This window comes from Rhea pennata, chromosome 8, assembly GCF_028389875.1.
Source record: "Rhea pennata isolate bPtePen1 chromosome 8, bPtePen1.pri, whole genome shotgun sequence".
NCBI lineage: Eukaryota > Metazoa > Chordata > Aves > Rheiformes > Rheidae > Rhea > Rhea pennata.
In genome coordinates, this window is record NC_084670.1 from 13607614 (window position 1) to 13633403 (window position 25790).

Consider the following 25790-nt stretch of genomic DNA (forward strand, 5'->3'; position numbering starts at 1 on the left):
CATCAATTGGCGGAGCAAATGGGAGCTCAGATGATAAGTTAGAGTAATTGCCAGTCATTTTTGGGCTTATGCCTTCATTTTCTTTTTCCCCAAATGAGAAGCCCCCAGACTGATGAAAGTGGATGTCCTCTGATGGTGATGAATAAAGCAATACAGCATTTTTGTAGCCTCTGAGGGGTGTGAGGCTATTTCTAGTTCCATAATTGATGCTGTTGCATAGTCCTATAATCACCTAACCTTATTGGATTGTCCCCATGTGAAGATTTGATTTCAAATTTAGTAATCATTATACATCATTTATTTTCACATAGATTACAGGTTTGTCTGTAAAGTGGCAGAATTTCACCCCAAAGCACTTTGCATGTCACGCTCTCCACTTCTGTTCTTTTTGGATGAGCTTGTGACCCTCCCTTCCAGCTTTGCCGATTTACTAGCAATTAGGAGGCTTCCATGACAGATTAATTGTGGCCTTTCAAAGAAAGATGAATCAGGTGTGTGACCACAAAGAAGTGGTACCCTAGGACCTTCCCTTAATATAGGAACACAGAGTTATATCTCGTGATATCTAAAGCAGGACTTGAGCCCACCTCACGCTCCTAAATCCAGCTGTAAAATTGCAGTTTCAGAAGTCTTTCCTTTGCTGCTGCCTAACCCTGGAGGCACAGAGACCACGGAGATGTTTCCCTGTTTGACTCTGAAGGGAACGAGACACCTCAAGTTCTTTTCCTCTCTGGTGCGAGTTGTCTGCTTGGGATATGGAAATTGGACTTTCTTTCTCCTAGATGCTCTATCTAGCAGAGCAGGTCAACTGTACACTCGTACAGCCAACCTGACCCCCTAAAAAGAGGGTTGAAGGAGTGCTGTCAGCTACCTGTAAAAGTCACTTCTTCCTAACACCATTATCCAGAGGCTACTCTATGCTTGAAGGATGGGGCTTTTGCATGCCTTCTAGTTTTTAGTGTTATATTATTTTATTCCTGTAAAAAAAGCTGCTGCTTTAGTTTTTGGGACAGCCATTAATTCCTTTGGAAATAGTAAATATTCAAAAATAATCTAGTTTTTATAGGACCAGGTATTTTTACATTTACAAGCTGTCCTTTGAAAATATATTGATCGCGTTTTATTTGCTTTCCCAGGCGTCTATTGCTTAATTCTGATCGGGAGAGAAAAATCTGATTTCTGATGTGGAACCATCCACATGCTAAACAAATACATATTGAACCAAAATAAACTATCTTAATAACTTATTTTTCTAATTAAATGCAAATGAAGCATCCATTGCAGTCTTTCAAAACAAACGAAAACCCCGGTGTGTTTAGCATGTCAAAACAATTTGTGCTCTGTTCAGGATGTTACAGTAATTAAAAAGGAAACTAGCTGAGCCTTCAGAACATGTCCCATTCTATGAAATGTCATTTAATTTCTATTTAATTATAGTAGTGCTGTAGTGTGATTATTTTTTGGTAGATGTGCTGCATTATTGCTATTTTATGTGTTTTGGGAAACAGAACACATAGTCCAAAGCGAATGACTGGGACCACCCTCCAGCTGTACATGCTGACGTGCGTATAAAGTCTGGCTGCTGGTTTCTGCCATCCCTCCTATGGTTCTAAATTGTGACCCTGGAGAGGTGAGGTTTGCCAGAGATGCTGTTAAGACTGCTTGATGAAAGCTTGTCCAGGTGAAACTACAGTTCTGGGCTGCTGCTTGGCTCAGGCAGAGGTACGGGACAGTGACCGGGAAAGCTGGTGTTGATTAGAGAATTTAAATTTTCCTGATGACAGATCTAAGTTAGATGTCCAGGCTTTACATATTGACAAAACGGCTGCTGTTTAATGGTGATTTAAAACACGGAAGGGTTAAGGTGTTTTGAAAGACACCTGCAACCTAGCACTTCTTCGTGGTGATGTCGAATTTTCCTTTTCATTCTTCTACCACCATTATCGCCCGTCATCTTGGAGCACTTCGGGCTGTTCGTTCAGTGCCACTAAAGAAAGACATGCCATCAACTGAGCTGCTTTCTTCTGACTTGTTTCTACTCTTCCTACACTTTTCCCCCCTTCCTCCAAAAAACAGAAAAAAAAGAGCAAGAACTATTTTTCTTTAGTGTCACTGCAGGTAAAATGCACTCTAAATGACACAGACATCACATTCAAGGAGTACAATTTAGGACTATTAGAGTAAAATAGATATATAAAGCACCCACAAACCCTTTGGGAATTTTGTGTGCCACACTATTTTACCTGTTTCCAGGATGTTTCCTGACTACTGCTGCTCACTAAAAGATCATTCGTTTTTCCCTGGTCTCTGTGATATCTGTTCTTAAACTCCCGCTTTGTACCTTCTCTGTAGCACACCCTTCTACCCTGCTAATTCCCTGGCCTAATCTATTGAGTAACTGGGATTTTAAGTTACATCATTCCCCAGTTTTTTGATAAGCTACATGTTTAAGTGAGGAATATTACTAAAGGGTGTTAGCCAGGTTCCTGGGAATCACCCTTCACTCAAATCAGATGATGGTAAAATAGGAATATAAGTATTTATTTGCCACAGCCATAATAGGTGGCAGAGTTACAAATGTCTGTGAATTAAACAGATACCGAAGTGGAAGAAAACCCTGCTTACTCTACATCTAGTAAGGTCCAATCCCCTCTCTCCATGCACCTAGCTGACTTGCTGCCAATTCCTTCGTGACTTGTTTTTTCAAGGATTTGCTGTACGGCTCAGGTTGTGTTCCTCGGAGTGAGCCCGTCTTTCTCTGCAGCCAGCTTCTTACCTTGGTTCTTCCAGAGGCTCCAGTGAACTTCAGCCTTTTCCCCCCAGACTTAATTCCCTCTGATTTATGCCAAAGATAATTTTGAGGCTCCTGCTGTAAATTGAAGACCATCTCCTCTCTTCGGGGAATCAGCTTCCACATTGGCGGATAGGGCGACATTTCTTATACTTGATTGTCTGACTAACCCTTGTGATATGGACGTTTCAGGGCTAAATGTTTCCATCCACTGACTCTTCAGTTTTGTATTAACCTGCACGCTGACAAACAGGCTAGGTACAAACATCTGAATAGGATAAATATGTGGTTTTTTTGTTTGTTTGTTTTGTCTCTTGATCAGGTCTGTGAAAAGAGCAATCAATGATTTGGAGAGAGAACATGTTAGGAGTGCTTGAGACCCATCAAAAAAAGAAAAAAAAAAAAGCAGACCCAAAGCTGACCCCCTAATTTCACAGGATTATTTTTGATATTTAGTTGTAGTCCAAAAGTTAAAAATTACAGCAGTCTGTGATTACAGATACAAATATGAATGTTACACATCTGTCCTCAAATTGTTTTGCCTTCATCTAGTTTTAGTCCAAAACTATATATACAAATATTTTAGCTTAAAACACTCTCTCATTTCTACATATGTGCATGGGAGAAATTTCCAGTGACTTTGTAAAACCAGTAAAAATCCAGTACCGGTCTCCAGTAGAGTCGGTGAAGTTCTGTTGAACCTGATAACCTCCATAAAACATTTTAAACTCAATATCTTTTAGCAAAACTCAGATTTTTAATCTGATTTCTTTCACTAATTTCTGACGTAACAGCACATTGGAAATTAGCAAGAGAAAGCGCATCAGAGTGGAGAGCTGGCATCTGTTCTCAGAGGGACAGAAGTAAGGAGCGTAGAGCCGTCTGGGTTAATACGAAGTAAACTGCTGAAGACTACGTGGAGCTAGTTGTACAAAATTGAAAGACTTCAGAGGATACAGGCAGGCTGGATGTTTTTGAAACTAAGACTTTGAGCAAAGGAATGAGGAAGTTTATTTTTTAATTACAGTGTACTTGAGTGAGATAGAGAAATTCAAAACAAAATATGTTCTAGAGAAGACTTCCCATGGGGTCAGGACTCTTTCTGATCAGACATTTGGTCCCAAATTTGGTCTGGCCTGTCCTAGAGACTCGGCATGCTGTGTTGGTGTTGCCGTGCAGAAACCCAGTGCCCTTGGACAGGTTTGCCTATGTCCTTGCAGCTCCTGGCACGTCATTGCCCTGTAGAGATACAGCTCTAGTCAGAGCACAGATGCATTTGGATGAGCAAAGGGGTTTCACAGCAAGACACAAATGCTTTAAGTTGAAAACGGAGGCATGGAGTTTAAGGATCAGTGATGCTCGCCTTTAAAGCTAGGCTAGATAAAAGATTGCTCAGAGTGACCCTGTAAAGTTTGAAGTATCAGACAAAACCTTTCACAGCCCTGACAGGTGCAGAGGGAGCAGCTGAGGGCATATTTCCATGAAGCATTTAAACTGCAAAGAATTGCCAAAACATACCTGCACACACAAAAGAAGACGCTGACTTGAAAACATTCTGAAGCAAAAATCCAAACTGTTCAATAGCTTTTCCGTAGACCCTTGAAATACTCCAATTTTCTGAAACTTCAGTGATAAGTTTGCACAGTTGAGACCCCATCCTTGTAGCTTTATTACATTTTAGTGCAAGTGCTTCTGCAGCGGAACAAAGTAAAGCAGTTTGATGTAATATGGATGTCTATTTGCACTCCTTTTAAGATAAACATTAGGCAATAACCATTTCTTTAGAACCTGTATATTGTTCATATGATTCTCTCTCTTGTGTAACAGCTCATGTTCATCAACGTGATACATTCCTCCCTGATTTTCCAGTTCTGTCTTTCATTGAGGATATTCTTTTCTTTCTCTGATTGCTTTTTCTTCTTAGGCCATTACTCTAGTTGATAGCTTCAGGTTATCATTGTATCCTATCTCCCTCTCCAATAAGCCTATGATTGATACTAATCTTCCTCATGGGACACATTTATAGGATGCAGGTTGGAAACTACTCTCTAAATCTTAGCTTTATACGTGCTGACAATTTGCAAGGTTGCACCTTATATTCACTTCAGGTGGCTTAGGGGAAAACATCAGCACCTTGTAATCATACTTCCGAATAAAAAATGTGGCCCGTATACTAAAAGCTATCTTCTTGCTCAGGCTCCTGTGCAGCTCCAGCTGGTATTTTACATGTTTGGGGAGGGCCTGGTATCTACAGTCAGTCAGTCTCCTGTAACCAAACCCATGCCTGCTCTTTCTAGTGAGAAGAGCCATATTTTAATTATTCTAATGAAAGCTTTGACTAGCAGGCAGTCCCCTGAAAAAGAGTTAATGTGCTGGAAAACACTTCACAAAGCAGAAGACTCTTCATTGACTAATGTGCCTAACGGTACTTTTTCTAAAAAATTATCCCAGTGAAAGCTTTATGGAGTGCATTTGATTTATTTATTTATTTATTTATTTTTGTAATATGGCCTCATGTTTTGGAATTGAATTAGATTTGCCTAAGGACCATTTGAAAATAGAATTATTGTATTTTTGCTACATGTTTTGTAGATGCCTGCCAGTATAGTATCACGGAAGGCAAAATATGCCATTCCTCTGAGAAATAAAAACAAGGGCAGTGATCACTGGTCTGACAAATGCATTTGCTGAAGTTTGGCTATTTCACTGCTTCTACATATTAAATATCTGAAGACAGAGTCCAGTTATTTAATTAACTCAGGAAAATTGGTGGGAAATGAAGATGCTAATGTTTGCAGTCTTTCCACAACATTTGCATATTCAAGCTCCACAGCCTAAGAAACAAAGAGAAATAATAAGAAATTCATTTGTTTTATCTTTTATCTTTTTAAACAGACATGTGTTTATCTTCATAAGCAGACTTGCCAGACCTTTTTTGAATTGCAAAGTTTTGCTGCAAATGCTTGTTATTTGGATTTGCATAAGGATTAACAGTGTTGAGAAAGTGGTATCTCCTAACCTTCTCTGTTTACTTGTGCAATATCAGTCATTGGGTTACAGTGTTTTAGGGCAATCAGTGCTTTTAGCTCAGTGGATAATGCAGTTTGTTTTCATGGCAGATTCTCTAAAGCTCCGAAAGTCTACTTCAACAAAAATTATAAATGTATTTACTCTGGGGATATTTTTAAGACCTCTCAGTATCTGCTAGTGTAAAGGTTAAAAGATGAAAAGTGCTGAACCTTAAGATGACGACCTGAGCTAGAATGTGTGTAGTGTGGAATTTAAGCTGTATTCCCTACCTGAACATAGGTATGAAAACTGCATGGTCAAAGCAAAATCATGTCTTAGATCAGGACTTGGCACCGCAACACCAAAACTCTGAGACCTGAGAAGAGCAAATACCACCAAAGGCTGAAGCTGCTCCTTATTCTAAACTCTCTGGATGTTTTAAGTGGTCTGGTATATTCCTTTTTGTTCCAGCTTTTTATATACAGAATTGCTACATAATTATCCCAATTTACATCTGATTCATTCTTGCCGTTCAGAGACTAGTTTGAGAGCCTCATTGAATAGGGTGTCAGATGGGACTTGAAAATACCAAAGCAAATTCTCAGTACTTATGTATCTTTTATTCATTTTTTTCTCTTTTTCATATTATTATGATAACACCATTTCAACCTCAATATATGACAAACAAACAAAGGTATCAGGGAGCTTACGTTATTTTCATGTGATCAGGTACCCCAAAATAGTTGTATTTTGGAAATCCTCACGTGCCCAGCACATTCAGTAATGATACAGGTTGAGCCGCACCAAGTTGCAGCATTGACTCAGAGACCAGAAGTTAACTTGGAAAATGAGAAGCTTCAAGGCTTCCATTCTACATTAAGGTGATTGTTGGGAATTTTTCAAAGATTTGGCCTTAGCATCATAGGTCTTCTAGAAAAAATACTAAGGAAGGAGACGCAGCCTTTGAAACAACACAGTACTGCTTGCTGCTCGTACCTGCAGTGAAATTGCAATCATGGGCAGTTACTTCAGGTAGGTTAAAACAATACTGTGCAAGCCAGAAAAATACGAAGTCTAATGATTGCAGATCTGCTGCTGCTGTAAGGGGGAGCTTGAGCCACGCAGCCAGCTACAAGGCTGGTGAGGAGGCCGTCGGCCAGCTAACGAGAGGCTACACGGGACACCTGTTGTGGCATATGGAGGAACATGTGCACACTGGGAGATTTCCAAACATAGCATTTAAAGTACGTAGCATGAAGTAAACACATGAGGCGGCTGTGGACTGCAGCTTATGGATGCTTAAGAGAAAGGTATTAACCAGTTAAAAAGGACATCCTGGAGACCTGCTGGAAGACGATAGCCGCTAGCTGGACTGGCTGCGTGTACGTAACAGCAGCTCAGCTTGGTTTCTGCAAATTTGGTTTGCAGGCAGTTGAGCCTCACTGCTGCTGTGTCAACAGCAATATTCATTGCATGCAATGAGTACAGAAACCTGAGTGATGAAGGTGATGGCAAGAGAAGGTGGAGCCATGCGGAGGGACAGGGCTCTGCGAGCAGGAGCACCATCTGCAGCGAGCCAGTGGTGCAGAGGGGGCTGGGGCTCGGCAGAGGCCAGCACGCCCATCGCGATGGGGACTCTCCTCGTGGCTGCTGGAGAGAGCAGGGAAGGAGCAGCCAGCCAGTCATCCCCAGCCAGCCGCTTGTCAGAAACCTCAAAGTTGCCCAAGGCTACAAGAAAGTAAAAAGTTTTTTTTTTCTTTTTTTTTCTTTTTTTTCTTTTTTTTTTCTTTTTTTTTTTTCTTTTTTTTGGTTTGGTTGTTTTTTTAAGCTTAGGACAGTGTGTGCTGTTCCTGGCCATGTGTTAGTTCCTCAGTGTTGTTGCCACTGGACGAATGATCTCAACCCTGCAACCAAGAACCAGCCACAAGTAATAAACAACATTGAACACGAGGTGAAAGCAGGGTTCATTTAACATCCTTATGAAATGCTGATGAAGTTCTGTGCACAAAGCACAGAAACGCAAAAAGCAGACAGTGAGGTAGTGTACAGGGTGTTTCCTAAAGGCAGCCATTGCACTTAGGAGAGGCGCTAAATGAAGTAGGTAAGGTCGATGTGAAGCTCCTACTAACAAAATTCACTTTTGGAAAGAAAGAAGGAAGGATAAAAGGCAGGAAGTTGCTCTGGAATAATAGGAAAGACAGGAGCCTCCTGAACCAGTAGGATGATTTCTTTTAGAAAAAAAGTACAAATTTTATTTGTACTTTTTAAACCACTAATATGGGTCTTACTGAATTCAAGTGAAAATGGGAAACTTTACCTTTCTTTACTTATTTTTACCACTGGTTTTACTTTAGCAGTCGATCTGGGAGTTGTATAGCAGGTTGTTGATATGGTTCAGGGTGAAGAAGACCTACCATTTTTCTTTCATTCTGGGTCAGACAGAAGACAACCATCCTGATACTGGGTAATAACATGCAGTGTAAGAGGAAAACAGAGCTGTCAAGTATTCCAGCCTTATGGCATGCTATTAGTAGCAGCCATATTTCAGAGTTACTTGAGCAGTCTTATTGATGTTTTGCACACTGCAGTCTCAAATGTTTAGTTAAAGGTCATTCATCCATAAGAAATATGCATATTCTTTAACCTTTCTTGGTCTCTCTTGCTTTCTCCCAATACGCCTTGGAAATCATCTGCAATACTTCCAGCTGGGTCTATTAGGAATGCTCCTGATCATGAAGGGAGAGGGGTCGTTTTCTCAGTAAAGAGCTATTCTTGATTCCAGAATATCTACTTTGGGGCAGGGGAGTGGGGCAGGTCACCATTGCCAAGATAAAATATGTATTTCTTTTAATTTCTAGAGAGGAAATTTTTATATTACTGATAATGGAATGATCTGAATATAGGGTTCTGAAAAGTAGGTCATTAAGTACTCAGCAGGAAAAAGTGTGTTTTCTAGTGTTCCTAATTTTACTGGAGGGGAGTTGTCTTGTTTTCTAACTCTTGGCTTTAAAACCGAAAGTCTTTTATAACAAGAAAGAAGAAGAAAACTGATCATTTGATTTCACCACAATGAAAATAATTATCTCTAAGAGTAACATATTTTGAATGAGAAATAACATTTTTGCATTGATTTCTTTCAAGCAATAAACTGTCTGAAAACAAAATTTTTCTGTTATTGTCCAACATAGATTTTACAGTCAATACAGAGCAGAGATTGTCTGAAATTGGAAAAACACAGAAACAATTATGGCATTGGTTTGGGGTTTCAGTTTGTGGGTTGGTTGGTTGGTTGGTTTTAAACAACCCAGAGCTATGTGATACAGCAATAGCACTTACTGGGCATATATGAGCCAAAGCTCACAAGAGTCACTTTGGCCTGTGACACTTCCAGAAGTGCAGGTTGCACTCACTTGTTATGGCCACCACGGTGCTGTTACGGGCTTTATCAGAACCTAGCAAGGTTCACCTGCTCTCTTCATCACCTTGGTATAGCCCATCCATCAATGAAAAGCAGAGGTTGAGTTTGCCGTCTTCTGCAGTTCAAGCACACTGAGCTGCTCACTTTTGTAAAATCTCCTTTCTCCTTCTCTCCACCTGTATTTTAGATGCCTGGAACTGAGAGAGAATTCAGACAGTTTGGCTGATTCTTGGATCATTCACTCAGAAAATGCCCTGAACATTGATGTGACTTGTTTGTGTTGTGGAAGTAGCCGTGTGCTGTGCCATGCTGTGCTAGGTGCTGTACGTGTAGTTCAGGGAAACGTGACTGGATATTTCACACATGGTGAAGGTGGCTGGTGATGATGGTACTGTTCAGTGTCCACAGCTTTTACATGAATTGTATGATGTATTTCAAGGTAGTGAATACAGATGTCATGAAACCCACCTGCCTCTCACCCTCGCCCTTTTCTGAGCATTTTGAAGCGAGGCTAATGGCCTACGGATTGCATTTCCTACCTAAAAATATAACCTGTATGTTTTGAGTTTGGTTTTGGGGGGTTGCTTTTTTTTCTACATACCACTGTAATAATTACATTAGCACAGAGCTTTCTGTGGAGTTAATGTTCCTCTGGTTTAATGGCCCCTGGTTATTCTCAGGCCATCAACTTTTCCCAGCTGGTCATCAATCCCGAAGAAATGTCTTGTGCCTCCATTATTATTGCTTAAGTAGGTGACATTTGTGGTACAGCTGTTGCCTCCCAATGAGATAATACTACAGCCAAAAGCTTTTTTCTCCTTGCTTTCAATATTGTCAAGGCATTATAAACAGGTGGTATGAGACTGTGGGTGCAAGTTTTGCAGATTTGGACTTTAATGAATCTGAGTGAGGCCAGTGCAAATGACTCACCCTGAGCAGCTACAAGGTATCAGCCCTGATGCATCATTCAAGAATTATTTGGGCAATACCTGAATGTTTCTGTGTGAAGACTTTCTGGCCAAAGGAGCAATTTTGAAACAAGATCTGGGACAGATGTATGGTGTGTGGGGAGAGGGTGTTAATATTTTTCTTCTTGCAAATGTTGAGTTTCCTAACAATTGGTGGTTTCTCTTTAAAAGAAACAAGTTAAGTTGTAGCTCAGTAGGCTAGAAGCCAGGAGAGGCTGTTGGGTGAGAATGTCTTGCTATGTGGATATTCAAACCCCTGCGAGTTAACAGTGGTGCTGAGCACGTTTCCTTTAACCTCATTAACACTTCATCTTGCTTTTCCAAGCATGATGGTGGAGCAGCTAGTTCACCTTAGAGCCTTTTGCTAGGTAATTCATCAAAGTGGCAGATGAAAGCCTGAAGGAAAATACATGTAAATACTGTTAGGAGCCTTGGCTCAGAAAGCCATGAACATTTCTACCCATATCGTTAGCTCTGGATTGCAATACATATAAATGAAAGAAAATGGATTCTTTGTTTGGAGAAGATGGGGATATAAAGCTTATTGGTGATATCGTTATGCAAATTGCCTGTATTTTTAGTTATTTCATCTTTAATGAAAAAGGACATAATCATTCATTAGCTAGTCTCACAGAAAATAAACTCAGACTGCATCCATGAAACAACATCCTACATATTCTTTCAGAAACTTTAGAATTAAAAACAAGTTAATTAAGTCAAACAACCTATTCAAATCCTGGAGTCCAAAGCATTCTTTGACAGGGGACTGAGATTGTCTTAAAACTTAGGCTATATCTTGTTTTTGGTTTTATTGTTTTAAGTTGTTCATCGCAGTGTACTCATTTAATCATTTCCTATATATAAGTTGTTGATTACCAAGTGTAATCATATATTATGCTAGTCTCATTTCTAATAAACTTACAAGTTTCCATTTGGAGATGTGCTAGCTCTGGTTGTAATGGCATGGACAACTAGTTGCCATGTGGAGCCACAGAGTCTGATCTCAAGAGGTGTCGGGGCCTGTGTTGTCACGGGTGGTTTAGGTTGCTAGCATCTACCACAACCAACAAATACTCTCCAGTCCGTAGTATGCTACACGATCAGGCCAGTGCAGCAGTGCCAGTGCCGACTGCTCTCAGCATATCGTGTCTGATAGGGAGCTTCTTGAATTAAATAAACCAGATTTTGATAGGCCAAATTACATGCCAGAAAGGTACCGACACCTGAATCTCCAAAGAAAAGTAACTTTATGGTTAATGATGAAAATAAATCTGATAGACCTCCTCAGAGAAGATCAGTAGATCCAAATGTTCTTCCAAGAAACCTAAGACTGGTGAGAAAGCCACAGTTCAGCTGGCTTTTCTTCTTCTTTTGGAGAGCCATTACGAAAGAAACGATAGCGTCAGGTCAGCACGTCGCCCGAGACAGGCAGTCGAGACGGGCGTCTGCCTGGGCAGGGCGCAGAACCTCCGTGTTCTGCAGTCGCATGTTACTGTTCTTGAATATTGCAGGTTTTCTTTCAGAGAGTCCCACCGAAGAGGTGCACCCTCAAACACTCTTGGCTTCCCGATTTACTATATTCTTGTTAGGAATAAGCCCTTTGGGGATGCTGTTAGGTAATCTATTCCCCCTTTCTAGTTTTCATGCTGAGCAGCAGATGCACTTCCATACTCCTCTTATTGACATATATTGGTGGCATATTTCAGGAACATGATTTATAATGCGTTTTCATTTTCATGAAAGCTTACTTTATTCTCATGATTCCAGTAGGTCAGGCACTCACTGAACAGACGCCTCCTCTTCCATTTTATTGCATAACTTTTAAACATGACCTGACAAGTTACGAAAGTTCAGAGTACTAACTCACCGTCATGTAAAATATACGCACTGAGTAATGACCAGATCTGCCTGTTGAGCCGCAACGAAGGAATGAGAGCATCTCAGTGGTTATGATACTCACTTGGAAAAAGTACGGAAGGACTGGACCAAAAAGTTTCCTCCCTTAGCTAAATGTTCTAATGCTGGGGCTGAAAAGCTATTCACACTTGTGGTGTCTAGCACTGGGCTTACAAATGATTATTTCCTGCATAAAATGGAAGAAGGGGAATCAAAAATAGTCTTTATTATGGCTCACACAAGAAGTACTAGGCACCAAGGGACACGAATGATGGTATATGAAGGTTAAACGCAGGGGAAAAGAGGATTTAAACAATGGTTTTGACTTTACTCTCCAAAGGAACTTTGTTTAAGGGCCAGATATACCTCCCCCATAGACAAAAATGGGTCCTATTTATTTGGGAAGACTGCTAGGAGAGGTTTATGTAAAGTCCTCTGAGATTTTTCTATACATGCCATGTATATGTAAAATATTAGTTATAGTCATCATTTACATAGTGAATGGGAAGGTGTTTACAGCTAATTTTGAAGTATGTATGTCTTTGCAGCCTTTAAAAATGCACTGCAAGAGCTGTGCATTGGTAACCAGTTCTGGACACCTTCTAGGAAGCAAACAAGGTGACAACATCGACCAGACAGAGTGTGTAATACGAATGAACGATGCACCTACTCGAGGCTATGGAAAAGATGTGGGAAACAAAACGAGCCTTCGAGTCATTGCACACTCCAGTATTCAGAGGATTTTACGAAATCGCAACGAACTCTTAAATATGAGCCGTGGAGCTGTATTTATCTTCTGGGGTCCCAGCAGCTACATGAGAAGAGATGGGAAAGGCTTGGTATATAATAACCTGCAGCTGATGAATCAGATACTGCCTCAATTAAAAGCATATATGATTTCTCGCCATAAGATGCTTCAATTTGATGACCTTTTTAAACGGGAAACCGGGAAAGACAGGTGAGAAACTTATGTGGATTCATTTGGGGGATATAATACTGTGGTATAATAATCTACTTTATATGCATCAGTTTCATAGCAGTTCAGAGGGAACATAATTCCCATTAAATACTCTGCTTCGTGAGCTATAATATGATAGGACATGCCAAGTAACATCACTTGTAACATAAGTAAAAAAAAAATATGCATCAAAATAATTTACATTGAGTATTGCCTCATCAACTTACAATACCAGAATCAGGATGTATTGCTTATATATCCAAAGTGGTAGGAAATGTTTAAATCTCACTTTTGTGTAATATACCTTGAAAGCTTTCTACTGATTCTGAAAAATCAAAATGGATAGGTTATGTTTTCTTATAGAGGAAATGCCACCATTTTGTGAATTATAATAGTTGTTTATTCAATTTAAGCATTCTTGGAACATTGTGGCTGTAAAGCTTCTTGTAAAACAAATAAACATTATTCATACATTAGGTGCTTCTGAACAGTTCATCTTACATTTCCAACTGGGAAAATGAAAGTTATTATGATAGTTACATCTTTATGAGACTGTTTATGACTTGCAGGCTGATCTTCAAATCAAATTTTTAATAAGTGACCCACTGCAGGACTTGAGCATTTTCACATATAATGTTCAAAAATTGGCATTTAAGCCAAAGACTTCCTGGAGGGAAATACATTTATTTTTAATGAACTCATATTTTTTACATACTAAATATGCAGCTGTGAAAAACAGAACAGGGTCCCCACTTAGGTACAAATGAAGAGGTAGGTTTATTGCGCAGTAACTCCTGGTGAAATTTTGCGTCTTCACAAATACTGTATGTGCACACCAAAGCCCAGCAGCTGGGCTTGATCCTCTGTGGCTAGGGGATGGCAAAGGCAGAGCCAGTGACACAGTGAACTGCTGCATCCCGTTACCTGATGGGGACTGTATCTTCGCTTTGCGTTTGCTCTGCCTGTCCTATGCTGCACACTTTGCTTGCAGAGCTCTGTTCAGGCATAGTGGATCAAACTAAGTATCTGAATTCTCAGCCAACTTACACTACCACTAGAGAGCGCAGTAGCAGTTCAGGTCTTGCCATTAAAGGCCCTCTCCTCTGCGAATCTCTTCCTTTGCTGGACGTAGGAGGAAGCGTAACCAAGGGAGATGCCCGGCCAGCTCAGCTGTGTTACTGTCTTTTCCAGATTTGTTCATCCAGAGCAGAGCAAGCGAGGCTGTTATAATCTGTGAGAACTGAGCAGTGTAAAGGATTATCTGAATGCCCAGTGTTTAGAGGCGTTCGAGACGGAGAGCAGCGGCAGAGCCGTAACGTGTGCTGCCAGCAGCCGGAGGGCCACGTGCTGCGCACAGGGAAGCGCGCGCTGCGATCGCTCTTCTGGGTAGCACCGCTTGCAGCCCCCGGTTCTGAGGAGCAGCTTACTTTCCCTGCGTCAGTCTGGCCAGCTCTGCAGTGGGCAGCCAGGATCCCACCCCCCTCCTGACACCGGCTTTGCAGTTGGTGTTTTCAGGCAAGCTGCTGCTTCTGGCTCTGCATCGCCCGCCTGGACCAGGCCTATAGCGGATTTCTGTCTCTGCACAGGCACCAGGCCCAGCCTGGAGGAGCTTGAGGCTTTACTGGCGTTATCACAGGCTATCTCAGGCTCAGTCATGGGCACCCTAAACTCCCAGTGTGAATCAAGGGTGCTTGGACGCTAGCAAAATTCAGCCCCATAAATAGGTCTTGTTGCATTTAGGAAACTGCAGGCTCTGCTGTACAGCAGCTGCTCCTTTAGAGGGCACATACAGCATACTTGAAGGACTAAGATGATGATTAAAACAAGAGATGAGAATAAATGAATAGGCAGCACAGCGAGAGAGGACGAAAAGAAACAGGAACAGTATGGAATTTGTAAGGAAAAACAATTTACATAGCTGTGGGAGCAGGAGCAGAACATTGTGCATCCCAGAGTGTTCGCTGTTCACTGGGAGGTTTCTGCTGAGCTCTCTACATTAATGCCTACAAAAAACAAAGGAGGGAGAGGGAAGTCTGACTGCAAGGTTTCCGTACTCAGATCATTCATTTCTGTCTTGAAAATGATGAGAAAAATATAATTGGATGTATTGTGCCGTATGAAGAAAAAAAAAAAAAAAAAAGCTGATTTTGAGATGAAGGGAAACCATCAGAAAACATTGCCAGTTAAATAGTACAGTGAATGACAAAGGCTGCAGAGCAATATACTTGGTATTATAAAGTAACTGTACTTGAAAATAACTTTATAATTGAAATAAGGGTACATTAAGAAAATATGATTCAGAACCAATATTACAGTAATTAGATAAAGGAAGCATAAATTAAGTAACTGCAGGAAGAGTATTTCCATAGAGATTATAAATGAGATTTTGGTGGCGCAGAAAGGCCTTTAATTGTAATTTAGTGTGCACTACAGAATTATCAGCACAGTGGGTTAGTTCATCATATAAAAGAATATCTGATAATTCCCCCTAATAAGCACATGACAGTTCTTCATATTCTTTCATTATAGCTGATAAGGTATAAAAAACAGTATGCTTTTGTGGGAATCTTGTTCAGATCTTTTATGAAAAGGCAAGACATTGTAACCCGATCCTGCTGTCCTATAGAGGTGGTATCTGAAGAGTTGAATAAGTAAGTTGAATAAGTTTTTAAATCTTTATTCCATTTCTTGGCTTTTAAACTAGTTTATTTCAAATCAATTACTTTCCTATTTATTGAAAACAGTAAAGGACAAAATAACTGTTTGTAAGTAAGTAAGTGGCACCAAACCTAACCCAGCACGCAGCCGAAATAGCTTTCCTGGCCTGGGCAAAGGCTAGCCACTCAGATCAGTGTCTGAATGTAACTGTTCCCTCGGTTTTGGAAAGTAAAGTCTAGTCACCCGAAACCACGGCCTTGTGCGTGCTCCCAGGTACGCTAGCCTGGCTACGTACCTCAGTTGCCTAGTGATTCATAGGCTCAAAAACTCTCAAGCAGCAGAAAAGCAAATTTTTAAGCTATTCCCTGCCTTTCCTGTTCCTAATAATTTTGAGCCAGAAATTATTTACTGTTTTGTATTGTTGTAGTGCCTGAAGGCCTCTGCCGAGCTCATGACTCTGCTACTACGCTGTGACAAATTGGTCCAAAAAATGCTTAAGTACAAATTCAGAAAATAAGTAAGCCCCCATGATTTGGACTAATTAGATACTTAAATCACAGCATATTATTCTCAAAATGCTAGCCTGGCCTCAGTCTGCATGTCAGGAGCAGCAAAGGCATACAGGTACTTTTCAGGAGCTCACGTATTTACCAGGTGACCCATGAAGGACTGGACAGACTACTTAGGCTCCCTCAGCGTCCTTTAGGCCTTTTTGGTTAAAGAATTAATTCCCTTGTGTTTACAATAACCTATTTCACAGAGCAAAAGGGAGACCCTGGTACTAAACATTTCTCAAGCCGAGTGTGTTTAAAACACCTTCCTCCTCCTGCATGGGAGGTGACCAATTCCAAACCAACTTGTGTAGCATTAGCTCAGGAATCTGCGTGACATGCTCTTGCCTGCTCATTTACGATACTAGTGATGCTGGCACTTGCTTGCAGTGGGTGTGCTGGGTTTAGGGCCCTGCTTCCAAGACTGTTTTGTATTCAGGATAAGTTAAAAATTACAGGATAAGTTACAAAAGTGGGACTGGGCACTGGGGTCAGGACCTTGGATTCCCCAGGTGAAGGCTCTGATGTAGAACATCATGTTCTCTCTCTCGTGTACTTTCTTTGGGCTCAACGAATTTCACAGAGGTCAGATGGGGTATACAGGAGTGGGTTAACGTAGATTCTGTATTAGTACTATCTGATGCAGCTTGTGTGTTATATAAAAGCTCTGCAATGACTCAGCTTTAATAAGAGGTGAAAGGAGTAACAGCCAGCCGCTAGGACAGTCCGTACTCAAGAATATGAGACTGTCTTTTTTGGGAAGCAGATAACATGAGCTTTTAACTTCTCCTTCCTGAGGTATTTCTCTAAATGAGTGACTAGCCATGAGGGAGCGCTGCTGCTTCCCCATTCAGTGGTCCTTCAGAGGAGACCTTGCAGGGGATTATTTTTTTCTGATTCCAGAAGAGGACTGAAGGCTGTAACTCCATTTCTGTTACAGCTGCACGACTTGGTCCTGTAGGGGTGTCCCATCCTTTGCCACTGCACCTTTAGGATGCTCCTCACTGGCATTTCCTTGCTCATCCCAATCCCAACTCCCCCAAGGCTTTCAGGGTGAGTAGGAACTTAACACAGGACTGGGATGTTCAGTGCATGTGCCTGGCAATCAGTGACCATTATAATACCTAGTTCTTATATGCTAAACAGCAATGACAGGCAAATGCTCAGCAGTATACTGTTCCCATTTTGCATATAAGGGCCTGTGAGACAGCCCAGATTGTTAATCTCTTATATTTGTGAGCAGTTACTTACCTGAAAGCACGTACTGATTTCTGCAGTCTGTGAAGTAGGCCAGGAACGAAGCTGCCTTAGAGGGCTTCCTGGGGCAACATCTCTCACATCTCTCTCCTACAGTCAGGGCTCCCTGGGGCAAGAATGGGGTGCAGGGCCTGGGAGGAAGGTTTCCCAGGTTGGCTCAGAGACAGGCCCAGCTGCAGCTATCGCAGGAGTTTCCTGCCAGCTGCCACAGAGAGTGTCTGGGCGCGTGGAGGGCTGAGTGGCTGGAAGCATCCAGAAACCAAAGCATGGGAGGGGAGGATGTGACTAGACTGAGCACTTGAGGCCAGATCCTACTGCAGAAGATGACCTCCTCTATATGGCTTGGGGGTAGCATCTTAAACAGCCCTTTTCATTCCCTGAGATGTGTCTTCCTGAACATTTAGTGTGGAAGTTCCAGTAAGTGAGTCCAGATATGTAATATTTTCCCAGTACGTTACTAGCAGAAACATATAAATATAGGACATGAAGTTTCAGTCACTTAAGGTAAACTTACCAAAAGGTCAGCTAAATCTTAGCATTGCTGTGCCTAAAATTAACTGCAGCAAGGGCAGCTTCTGCATAGATTAGTCCATTGACAGAAGATATGAGTGAAATCATTAAAAGATGAATGAGCCAAAGTAGTGTTGGTTGCCCAATTTTCATAACCTTTCATGAGAATGAAAAAAAAATGCCCATAAATTGCTTCAGATATCTCAAGAATTACTTGTCAGCCTAGAAACTTAATTATGTTTTTGCTTTCAGGAAGATATCCAACACTTGGCTTAGCACGGGCTGGTTCACAATGACTATCGCATTAGAGCTCTGTGACAGGATAAATGTTTATGGCATGGTGCCACCGGATTTCTGCAGGTAGGATTTACTTCAGAATCGTTATTAGCCAGCAAGGTTGAACGTTATAGATAAATATCTGAATCTTTTTTTTTTTTATATGAAATATGTCTTCAGTCTTAAAGTCATTAATTAACATGTCCCAAAATCTGATTCTGAAAACAACAAACACCATTTGATTATGTTATATAAAAGTTTTTGTTTGTAGTGTGGGAGAATTAATCCATCTTGTTGGTTTCTTTTAACTTCTGAATATTTATCACCTAAAAATAATGCAATCATTGGCATGAAATTAATCTGAAAAAAGGAGTACTGGAAAATATTACTTTTACTTTTTTTAAATTTCTCCCTGCCCCTTAATGGAGGAGTGAAGTTCTCATAGTGACTAGTTTCTAAATTGATCTTTTTACATAAATAAAATAAAGATTGTTGTATCTGTGTCACATAAATCCCAGGCTTCGAGTAAACTGGATTCCTGAATAATCCTCACAACAAATATAATTTGTTTCTGCAGAATAGGTAGTCCTGTAATCACCGACTCTGGTCATGCAAAATGTGAGTTACAAATGGTACAAGCAGCACACAAATTCTGTCAGTGGAAGCTAAGCGACCAGTTGCCACTGTAATGGTTTGCATAGCTTTTACAGCTACATTATTCCTCAGGCCATACTCAGGACTAAGGCCTGAGGTGCTGGTTAATGTTTCGCTATAGGTCAGTGATAGGAAATCACTCTTCCAGACTGGACCAAAATCATGTTTAACCACATGATGCAAAGCACCCATCCTGTATAAAATTAATATAAATTTGTTTGCATCGATAGTCTTTATGCTGAATTAAGTATCATCCGTCCTTCCATTACTAGACCTAGCTCTCTGGCCTTTCAGAGAGATGTGGCCATTTGTCCGTACCTTATCCTGATCCCACCCCGCTATGGGTGACCCAGCGATGCCCAGAGCTGGTACTGACAGTCATGGAAAGATGGCATCAGTGTAACATTTCATCACCTGCTCCTGAACCCCTTCTCACTAGGAGGAACTTACTTTCCTGAATTTTCTCTTGCAAATTTACTAACCTCACTGAAGTCTAGTTCATTAGTGAGAGGCCTTCCAGGGGCAAGTGGTGCAAGGCTGCAGTGACAGGTTAGTTCATCTATCATAAAAATAGGATGGTTTGTTTTTTGTCCTTCTGAGTAAGAAGAAGGATAATTCAGGCATCTGGATTTGTCCTGGGCAAAAAGAAGTAGAAATCCCTGAAGAAATTACAATATCAAATGTCAACCGTAAATTCCACTTTGTTAGAACTTCTACAAATTGTAACAAAACACTGATGACAAATGTAGTAATGTACTGCCAGATTTCAACATGAATCCTCCAAGGAAAATAACAAACTAGATCAAATAGTCCAGACAACATAAATACCTTCTGCAGAACAGCACCTCAGTTCCCCTGTTGTTTCAGCTGGCCAAGACACACGTCTCCAGTTCCTATGCTGAAATGGTTATGCCCCTGGCATCATGACAGCGACCGCTCTGTCCTCCTCCAGGCTATATTCCAGTGCACATGAAAGTAATTCTTAAACTGATGAGCTAAAAATTGCAAATCAGTGTAAAACAAGGCACAATCCTTACTTTCCAAACAAGGTCCCTACTTGTTAAAGTCAGATTAGCTTAGGCAGGCATACTTAGTAAAAAATAAACAAACAAAAACCAAAACTGTTTGAGAGGCTAAAATTGTCAGAGATCATATGAAAGGTTTTCATAGAATTAATACACTGTAATCAAATGGATATAATACTAAATTTTAACGCAAGACAGACAGTAATCAATCCTATTATTGAGAGTTATAGTGACTGTTTATAGCCGGTTTAACAAACCATGACATAAAAGTTCACTTATCTCGTCATAAAAAGAAAAAAAGCTGTTTCTTAAAATCAAAAGGATATGAAAAGTCTTTAGCTTAGGTTTATTCCTCAACTGACAAGTAGAAAAACAGTAGTGGCTAAGCCTGGAGAAAGCCCTTCACGAAGACCTGTAAAAAGAATATGGTGCCGTAAATGGAAATTAACCCTCTCAGTTTGTTGTTCTTCTGCACACTAGCAAGTTAAAGAGGAGTGCTTCCTTTCAAAGAAATAAGGCAAAAAAAAAAAAAAAAAAATAGAATACTGTAAATGGTGGTACTTTAAGCCAGACTTCCATGAAACCTCTGGGTTTCATTCAGATGATACAGATACAAATATGTTTTATTTGCTGTGCAACTAAAGCATCTAAGATTTAAAAAAAAATCTAGTATTCTTATTTCTATGCATGTTCAATGTCACCAAATCTACAACTTCAGCAGCTACCCATTATTTTTTTAAATACTAATTTGTGGAGTAAGTAATGAGTATAGAGGGAATCACTGTCACGGAACTAAATTAGCATCACATTGGTAACATGAAGGACATCTCAAAGGTATCATGAACATCATACTGTTGATTCTGCTACAAATTACTAGCTTAAGATCATTAACCAAATTGCTTCTTACCCAGGCAGGAAAAACAGTCCAGCTAAAGGAGTGTGCATTACAAACTAGAAAGATTTGTCACTACTAATTGCAACAATGTGTTTTAGATTCATTTCTATTTACTTTCACTGGCTATTGATTTTATAGTTGAACTGGAATTGGTGACCTGATTATTGTGAATTTCTGAATATGCTACAGCAAAGCTGTATGTAATATTGAATCTCTTTACTTGGCTACACAGTTACGCTGGACTGTATTAGGGGTTAATGGCTTTGATCCTGCTCTCATGCTGTTAAATGCTTCTGACTTGCTCATTCTAGAAGGAAGATGAAAGCCCATACCAGCATGCACGTTGCAAAGATTTTTGGAGAGCGTGCATGCACCTCTCGCTCTTCAGTCACAAGAAACTCAAGGAAGAGTCTTGCTGTATTGTTTTCAGTGTGCCGGGATCTACTTTTCTCCTCTGCTGGAGCAAGCCAGTACCCCAGACTGGCACCGTTTCCCTCTCGGAGCTCCCTTAGCAGCCTGCACCGTGCACAGGCAAGGACTCCTGAACTGGGCTATCAAGGATTCTTCTTTTTTCCCCCCTATATCAGTAGCCATCGTGCCCAGAGAACACTACAACTCCTGAATGAGCTACAGGGCTGCAACTTTTCTTTGTGGCTGCTCAGCAGCATCTGTGGAAAGGACACAGACATTAATGCAGTTTGTTGTGACGCCAACCCCCGTCTATCCGAGTTATCGCCTTGCATGGGAAAAATATACCATTTTTGGTATTTCCACCTATGCAAGGAGAACTCGAGGTGGTAGTGAGAAGTGACCTCTTGTCTCCCTCATTCTCTTCAAGGGCTTTCTGGAGCTCTCAGAAGCTTAAAGCTTATTCAGAGCCTTATTTTAAAAGATGTGAGTATAGAAGCAGATCATTTTCCTATGGAGGATCAGCTGACTGCCAGGCCATTTCCCATCTGTGATAATTTGCCTGAAAATTGGCTTTTGAAATCATTTAATTTATTCCTTCAAGCACAGCTTATAAAACCAGTGTTTTCTTACCTCCGTCTCCTCACTTTCAATTGCTTTAAATCAAGAGCAAAAAAAAGCAGTTGTTGCAGTCACATTTGCTGGGATATGAGGGACTGGGGAAACTTAATTGGGAGGTGTTCATAAGAAAGATTTTAAACTCCAGCCGTATGGCAGCTAGTCATGCCCTTTAATCCTTGCACCCGCACCTCACCTCCTTACCTAGGAACTGCGGCATTGTTTGGCTTTGTGCAGCCAGAACAAAACGTATAAAGGGTTCAGCAAAACCGGGCTTGAAGGTCAAGGAAAGGGGATACCAGGAATAGAAGGCAAAAAGTTATCCAGAAATCTTCACAGTCCTGGTGTAGTGCTTTGCCTATCACTCAGCAGGATAATGACATTTCAGTCACCCTTCAAAATATGAATTCTTGCACAAAGCAAGTGACTACGTATAGTTTTGTGGGCTGATTTATTATTGCTTTTAGTTTGTAAAGGAAGAGGTTGACCAGAACATGATATGGGATGGTCTTATTTTTCTGCTTTGTTTCTTTTGAGGCAAACGCTGTTTACTGTATTTTCAGCTTTCAGTGTGGGTGGATACCATCTGTGGGAAAACGTGCACTGAAGTGGCAAAGACTAGATGATTGACATTGGGTACAAGCACTTACGCTGTTGCTGTGCCGGCAGGCTATTAGGCAGGAAGTATAGTGTGTTTTACAAAGGACCTTCTCTAAATTCCTCCTAGCTGTGATATTAATATGCATGCAAAGTCTGACAAAATACTGATTAATGTCCAGTATCTGTCAGTGATAAAACAGCATCTGTTTTAATGTTAATAAATGAGGTGGCAAGCAATTTCCTTATAGAAATTACTCATGCATTTCATTTGCTGGTGACACAAGCTAATTGCAGAGTTAGAAGATAACACAGTACAGTTAAATTGGGTTATAGTGTAGTTACTCAAGGCAGAGTTCAAATGTAAAGCTTACTTGCATGAAATCCAGGGGGAATCCAGAACTCCCATGACAGGAGAAAGACAATTCTTTCTTGTTACCTCACTGTCTTCCAGAGGTCTTAAATCCAAACTGTGGCATTTGTGTGTTTAGCCTCAAAACCTCAGTCAGTCCCAGAGAGGCCTAAAGTCATCAGCATCTTGACTTATATGTTGGAAATCTCCCCCAGTTCAGCCAGTGAAGCCGCATACAAGCCTTGACAGCACCTGTCAGTCAGGGCCCGAAGCCAGCGCGATGCCCGGGCTGTGCCCCTCTGCCTCTCTTGCTGGCCAGGCCCCATGCAGCCAGTGCGTCTGCAATATTTTCTGCCAGGATAATGCACAAAATACAATTTAATATAATATAGAATAATAAGTATATAGTGTGTATTATACGGTATGTAGTATATACAGTATAATAAATTAAATACAGTAGGAGGCCCAATGTATCAAAACGTATTTGAAAATTTAATTGAAGATTGAGATGTGAGTCTGTACTTACTGGTAGCTAAAAAACCCCAATCTATTAAATCATATATGAAACGATATTTTTAAAATTAAAAAAATACATGCCCTAGATAGATAAGGTTTTAAAGATTTTTTTTTTTTTGTTCTCTTATGTATTCCTGTGAGAATATATATATACTGTAAATTTAGGATCCATCTTATTTTAGAAATGCAATTTTATTTTTAATGCTAGTGTTGTAAGATTGATCACACTGTGATGTTACTAAGAAGCTAGATTGATTGAATTAAAATGTTAATCTCGGATACAAATGGAAAGCAGCAGCAGTATCATACATTACCACTGCATATATAATATGTATATTGGTAAAATAAGAAAAATTAGAGAATTGTGTAGGTGACAGAATTATATGATAAAAATAATGATCAGGACAGAATACTGATAGACTGTGGATGCATTCAATTGGAAATAAGCTTAAATATTACCTCTTTAAAATGAAAATAATAATGCAGAGCCAGGGTTGTCAGCTCTGAGTTTAGCTTTCTTGTTCTGTACTGGGGTCCTGTTCAGCTCAGGTTTTAACACAGAGCAATTTCAAGGCTTTAGTAAGTGCTAGTATTTGGATTAACTTCTGGTTATCTTTTTCTTACACCCAAAATAGTTCATGGGGATCTGGCATGCAAGCTTTATGCTAACTTTGCTGTGGCTTGAAAAATGTCATTACAATTGAGTTATTCTGTCTGAACAGTTATATCTCTTTTAGTGTTTGATAGAAACAGTTATTTTGTGTAAGAGTTCTTGACAGTCCAAAATACTTGTGCTCAAAAGTAAAAACACAAAGGATATAGGTTAGCACAGAGAATAAATAAGGCCAAAGGAGAATATCTGCTCTGGTTTATGTTACATACATAATGCAAATGCACTTTTTGAAGCATGTAACATCAAAATATTGAGGTTAAAACCCTTAAAATGATCTTTGTCCTAAATACCTAATTGCTCTTAAGACTATCCTATGCATCATCACATGGGTACAGCATCTCCTACAGGTTAATGCTGATGAGCTCACAAGGTCAAAAGGATACTATGGGTGGACAGATTTATTTTTAACCTTAAAAATTAAAAATTAAAAAAATTATCCATTAAAAAAAAATCCAAAACCGCTCATGCGTGCATTAGATCTGTTTGATTATAAACCCAGCAACAGCAGGCTGTATCACCACTCAGACATGCAGATGTGCTAATGAAGTTGTGCGCTTGCATCCTTATGCACCATGCTGGTAACGTTCACCTGAGCTGGTGAAGTTGAAGTGTCACAGATAACCTCCTGCCCTCTGTCTTTCCCTTCTCTTTCTTCCCGCTGTTCAGTAAATGCCACTGCAAAGCTTTTTACAAGTCACAGTGTAGATGTGAATCTCTTAAGCAGTGTGCTTCAAATTTCAGGATGGTAACGTAGCCCTGTGGCATTCTCCCTTATTTTTGAGCTACTGCTGTCCTTTATTTAACAAGGAGGAGGGGATTAAAAGAAAACAACAGAAAGAGCAGATTAAAAACTATTCCCCATTCTGATGCAGTAAATACGCAATAAAAATACAGATACCTAGAAATTTGGTTCAACTAGGCGAAAAAGCTTATTGAAGATATCAGCTTATTAAAGATAGCATCTTTTCAATCAGTAAAAAGGAACATCTGGGGCTTCCATCTATTTTCTTTCTTTCACAGGGATCCTAATCATCTTTCCGTACCTTATCACTATTACGAACCTTTGGGACCTGATGAGTGCACAATGTACATTTCCCACGAGCGGGGCCGAAAGGGCAGCCATCATCGTTTCATCACAGAGAAACGAGTGTTTGAGAACTGGGCACGGACATTCAATATTCACTTTTTCCAACCAGACTGGAAACCAGAACCACTTGCTGTAAATCACCCTGAGAATAAGCCAGTGGTCTGAGGGAGGAACACAGAAGACTGCAATCACAGTCACCCACTCCATCAGCTTTCAGGGTGTTGGACCTTCTGGGACAGCAAGGCAACCCAGATGAGAAGAGTAACAGGACTTGCAGATGAGAACTGCAACAACAGTCAGGAAGTTATGATGGAGTATATCAAGAGTACTTTGTGTCAAACTGTACATTAAACCAGTATATAGCCTTTTCTGGCCATCTGACTTCCTGTATGTGTATGTGATTTGTGAAAAGCAACTTGAGTATCATTAATGGATGGTTAATTCATTATGGTTTTTTAAAGTACAATGCCACTGAATTTTCATAGTGAAAACTTAGAGTACTTATTTAATGAGGTTTTTATGCAACCTAGGCCAGTATTTTTCTAATTCACAATTATGTGGTTATCTTTCATAATCCTTCAGATCCAGAATTAATACTGCTGACGGTTTGAAAGGCCTAGCTTTTTATTTAAAAATTTTGTTTGAGGAAAAAAAAAAAGAATTCTGTATAGCA

At 40.3% G+C, this 25790-nt stretch overlaps 1 protein-coding gene across 1 annotated transcript in view; it reads left to right on the top strand.

The window, feature by feature from the left end:
- Positions 1–25498, top strand: part of ST6GALNAC5 (ST6 N-acetylgalactosaminide alpha-2,6-sialyltransferase 5) — a 68247-nt gene extending 42749 nt beyond the window's left edge. The window contains exons 3-5 of the mRNA XM_062581271.1: positions 12631–13040; positions 18269–18376; positions 25051–25498. Of these exons, the coding sequence (XP_062437255.1) occupies positions 12631–13040; positions 18269–18376; positions 25051–25282 (750 nt within the window). The 3' untranslated portion in view covers positions 25283–25498. The remainder of the gene's footprint in view (positions 1–12630; positions 13041–18268; positions 18377–25050) is intronic.
- The last annotated feature ends 292 nt before the right edge of the window (positions 25499–25790 follow it).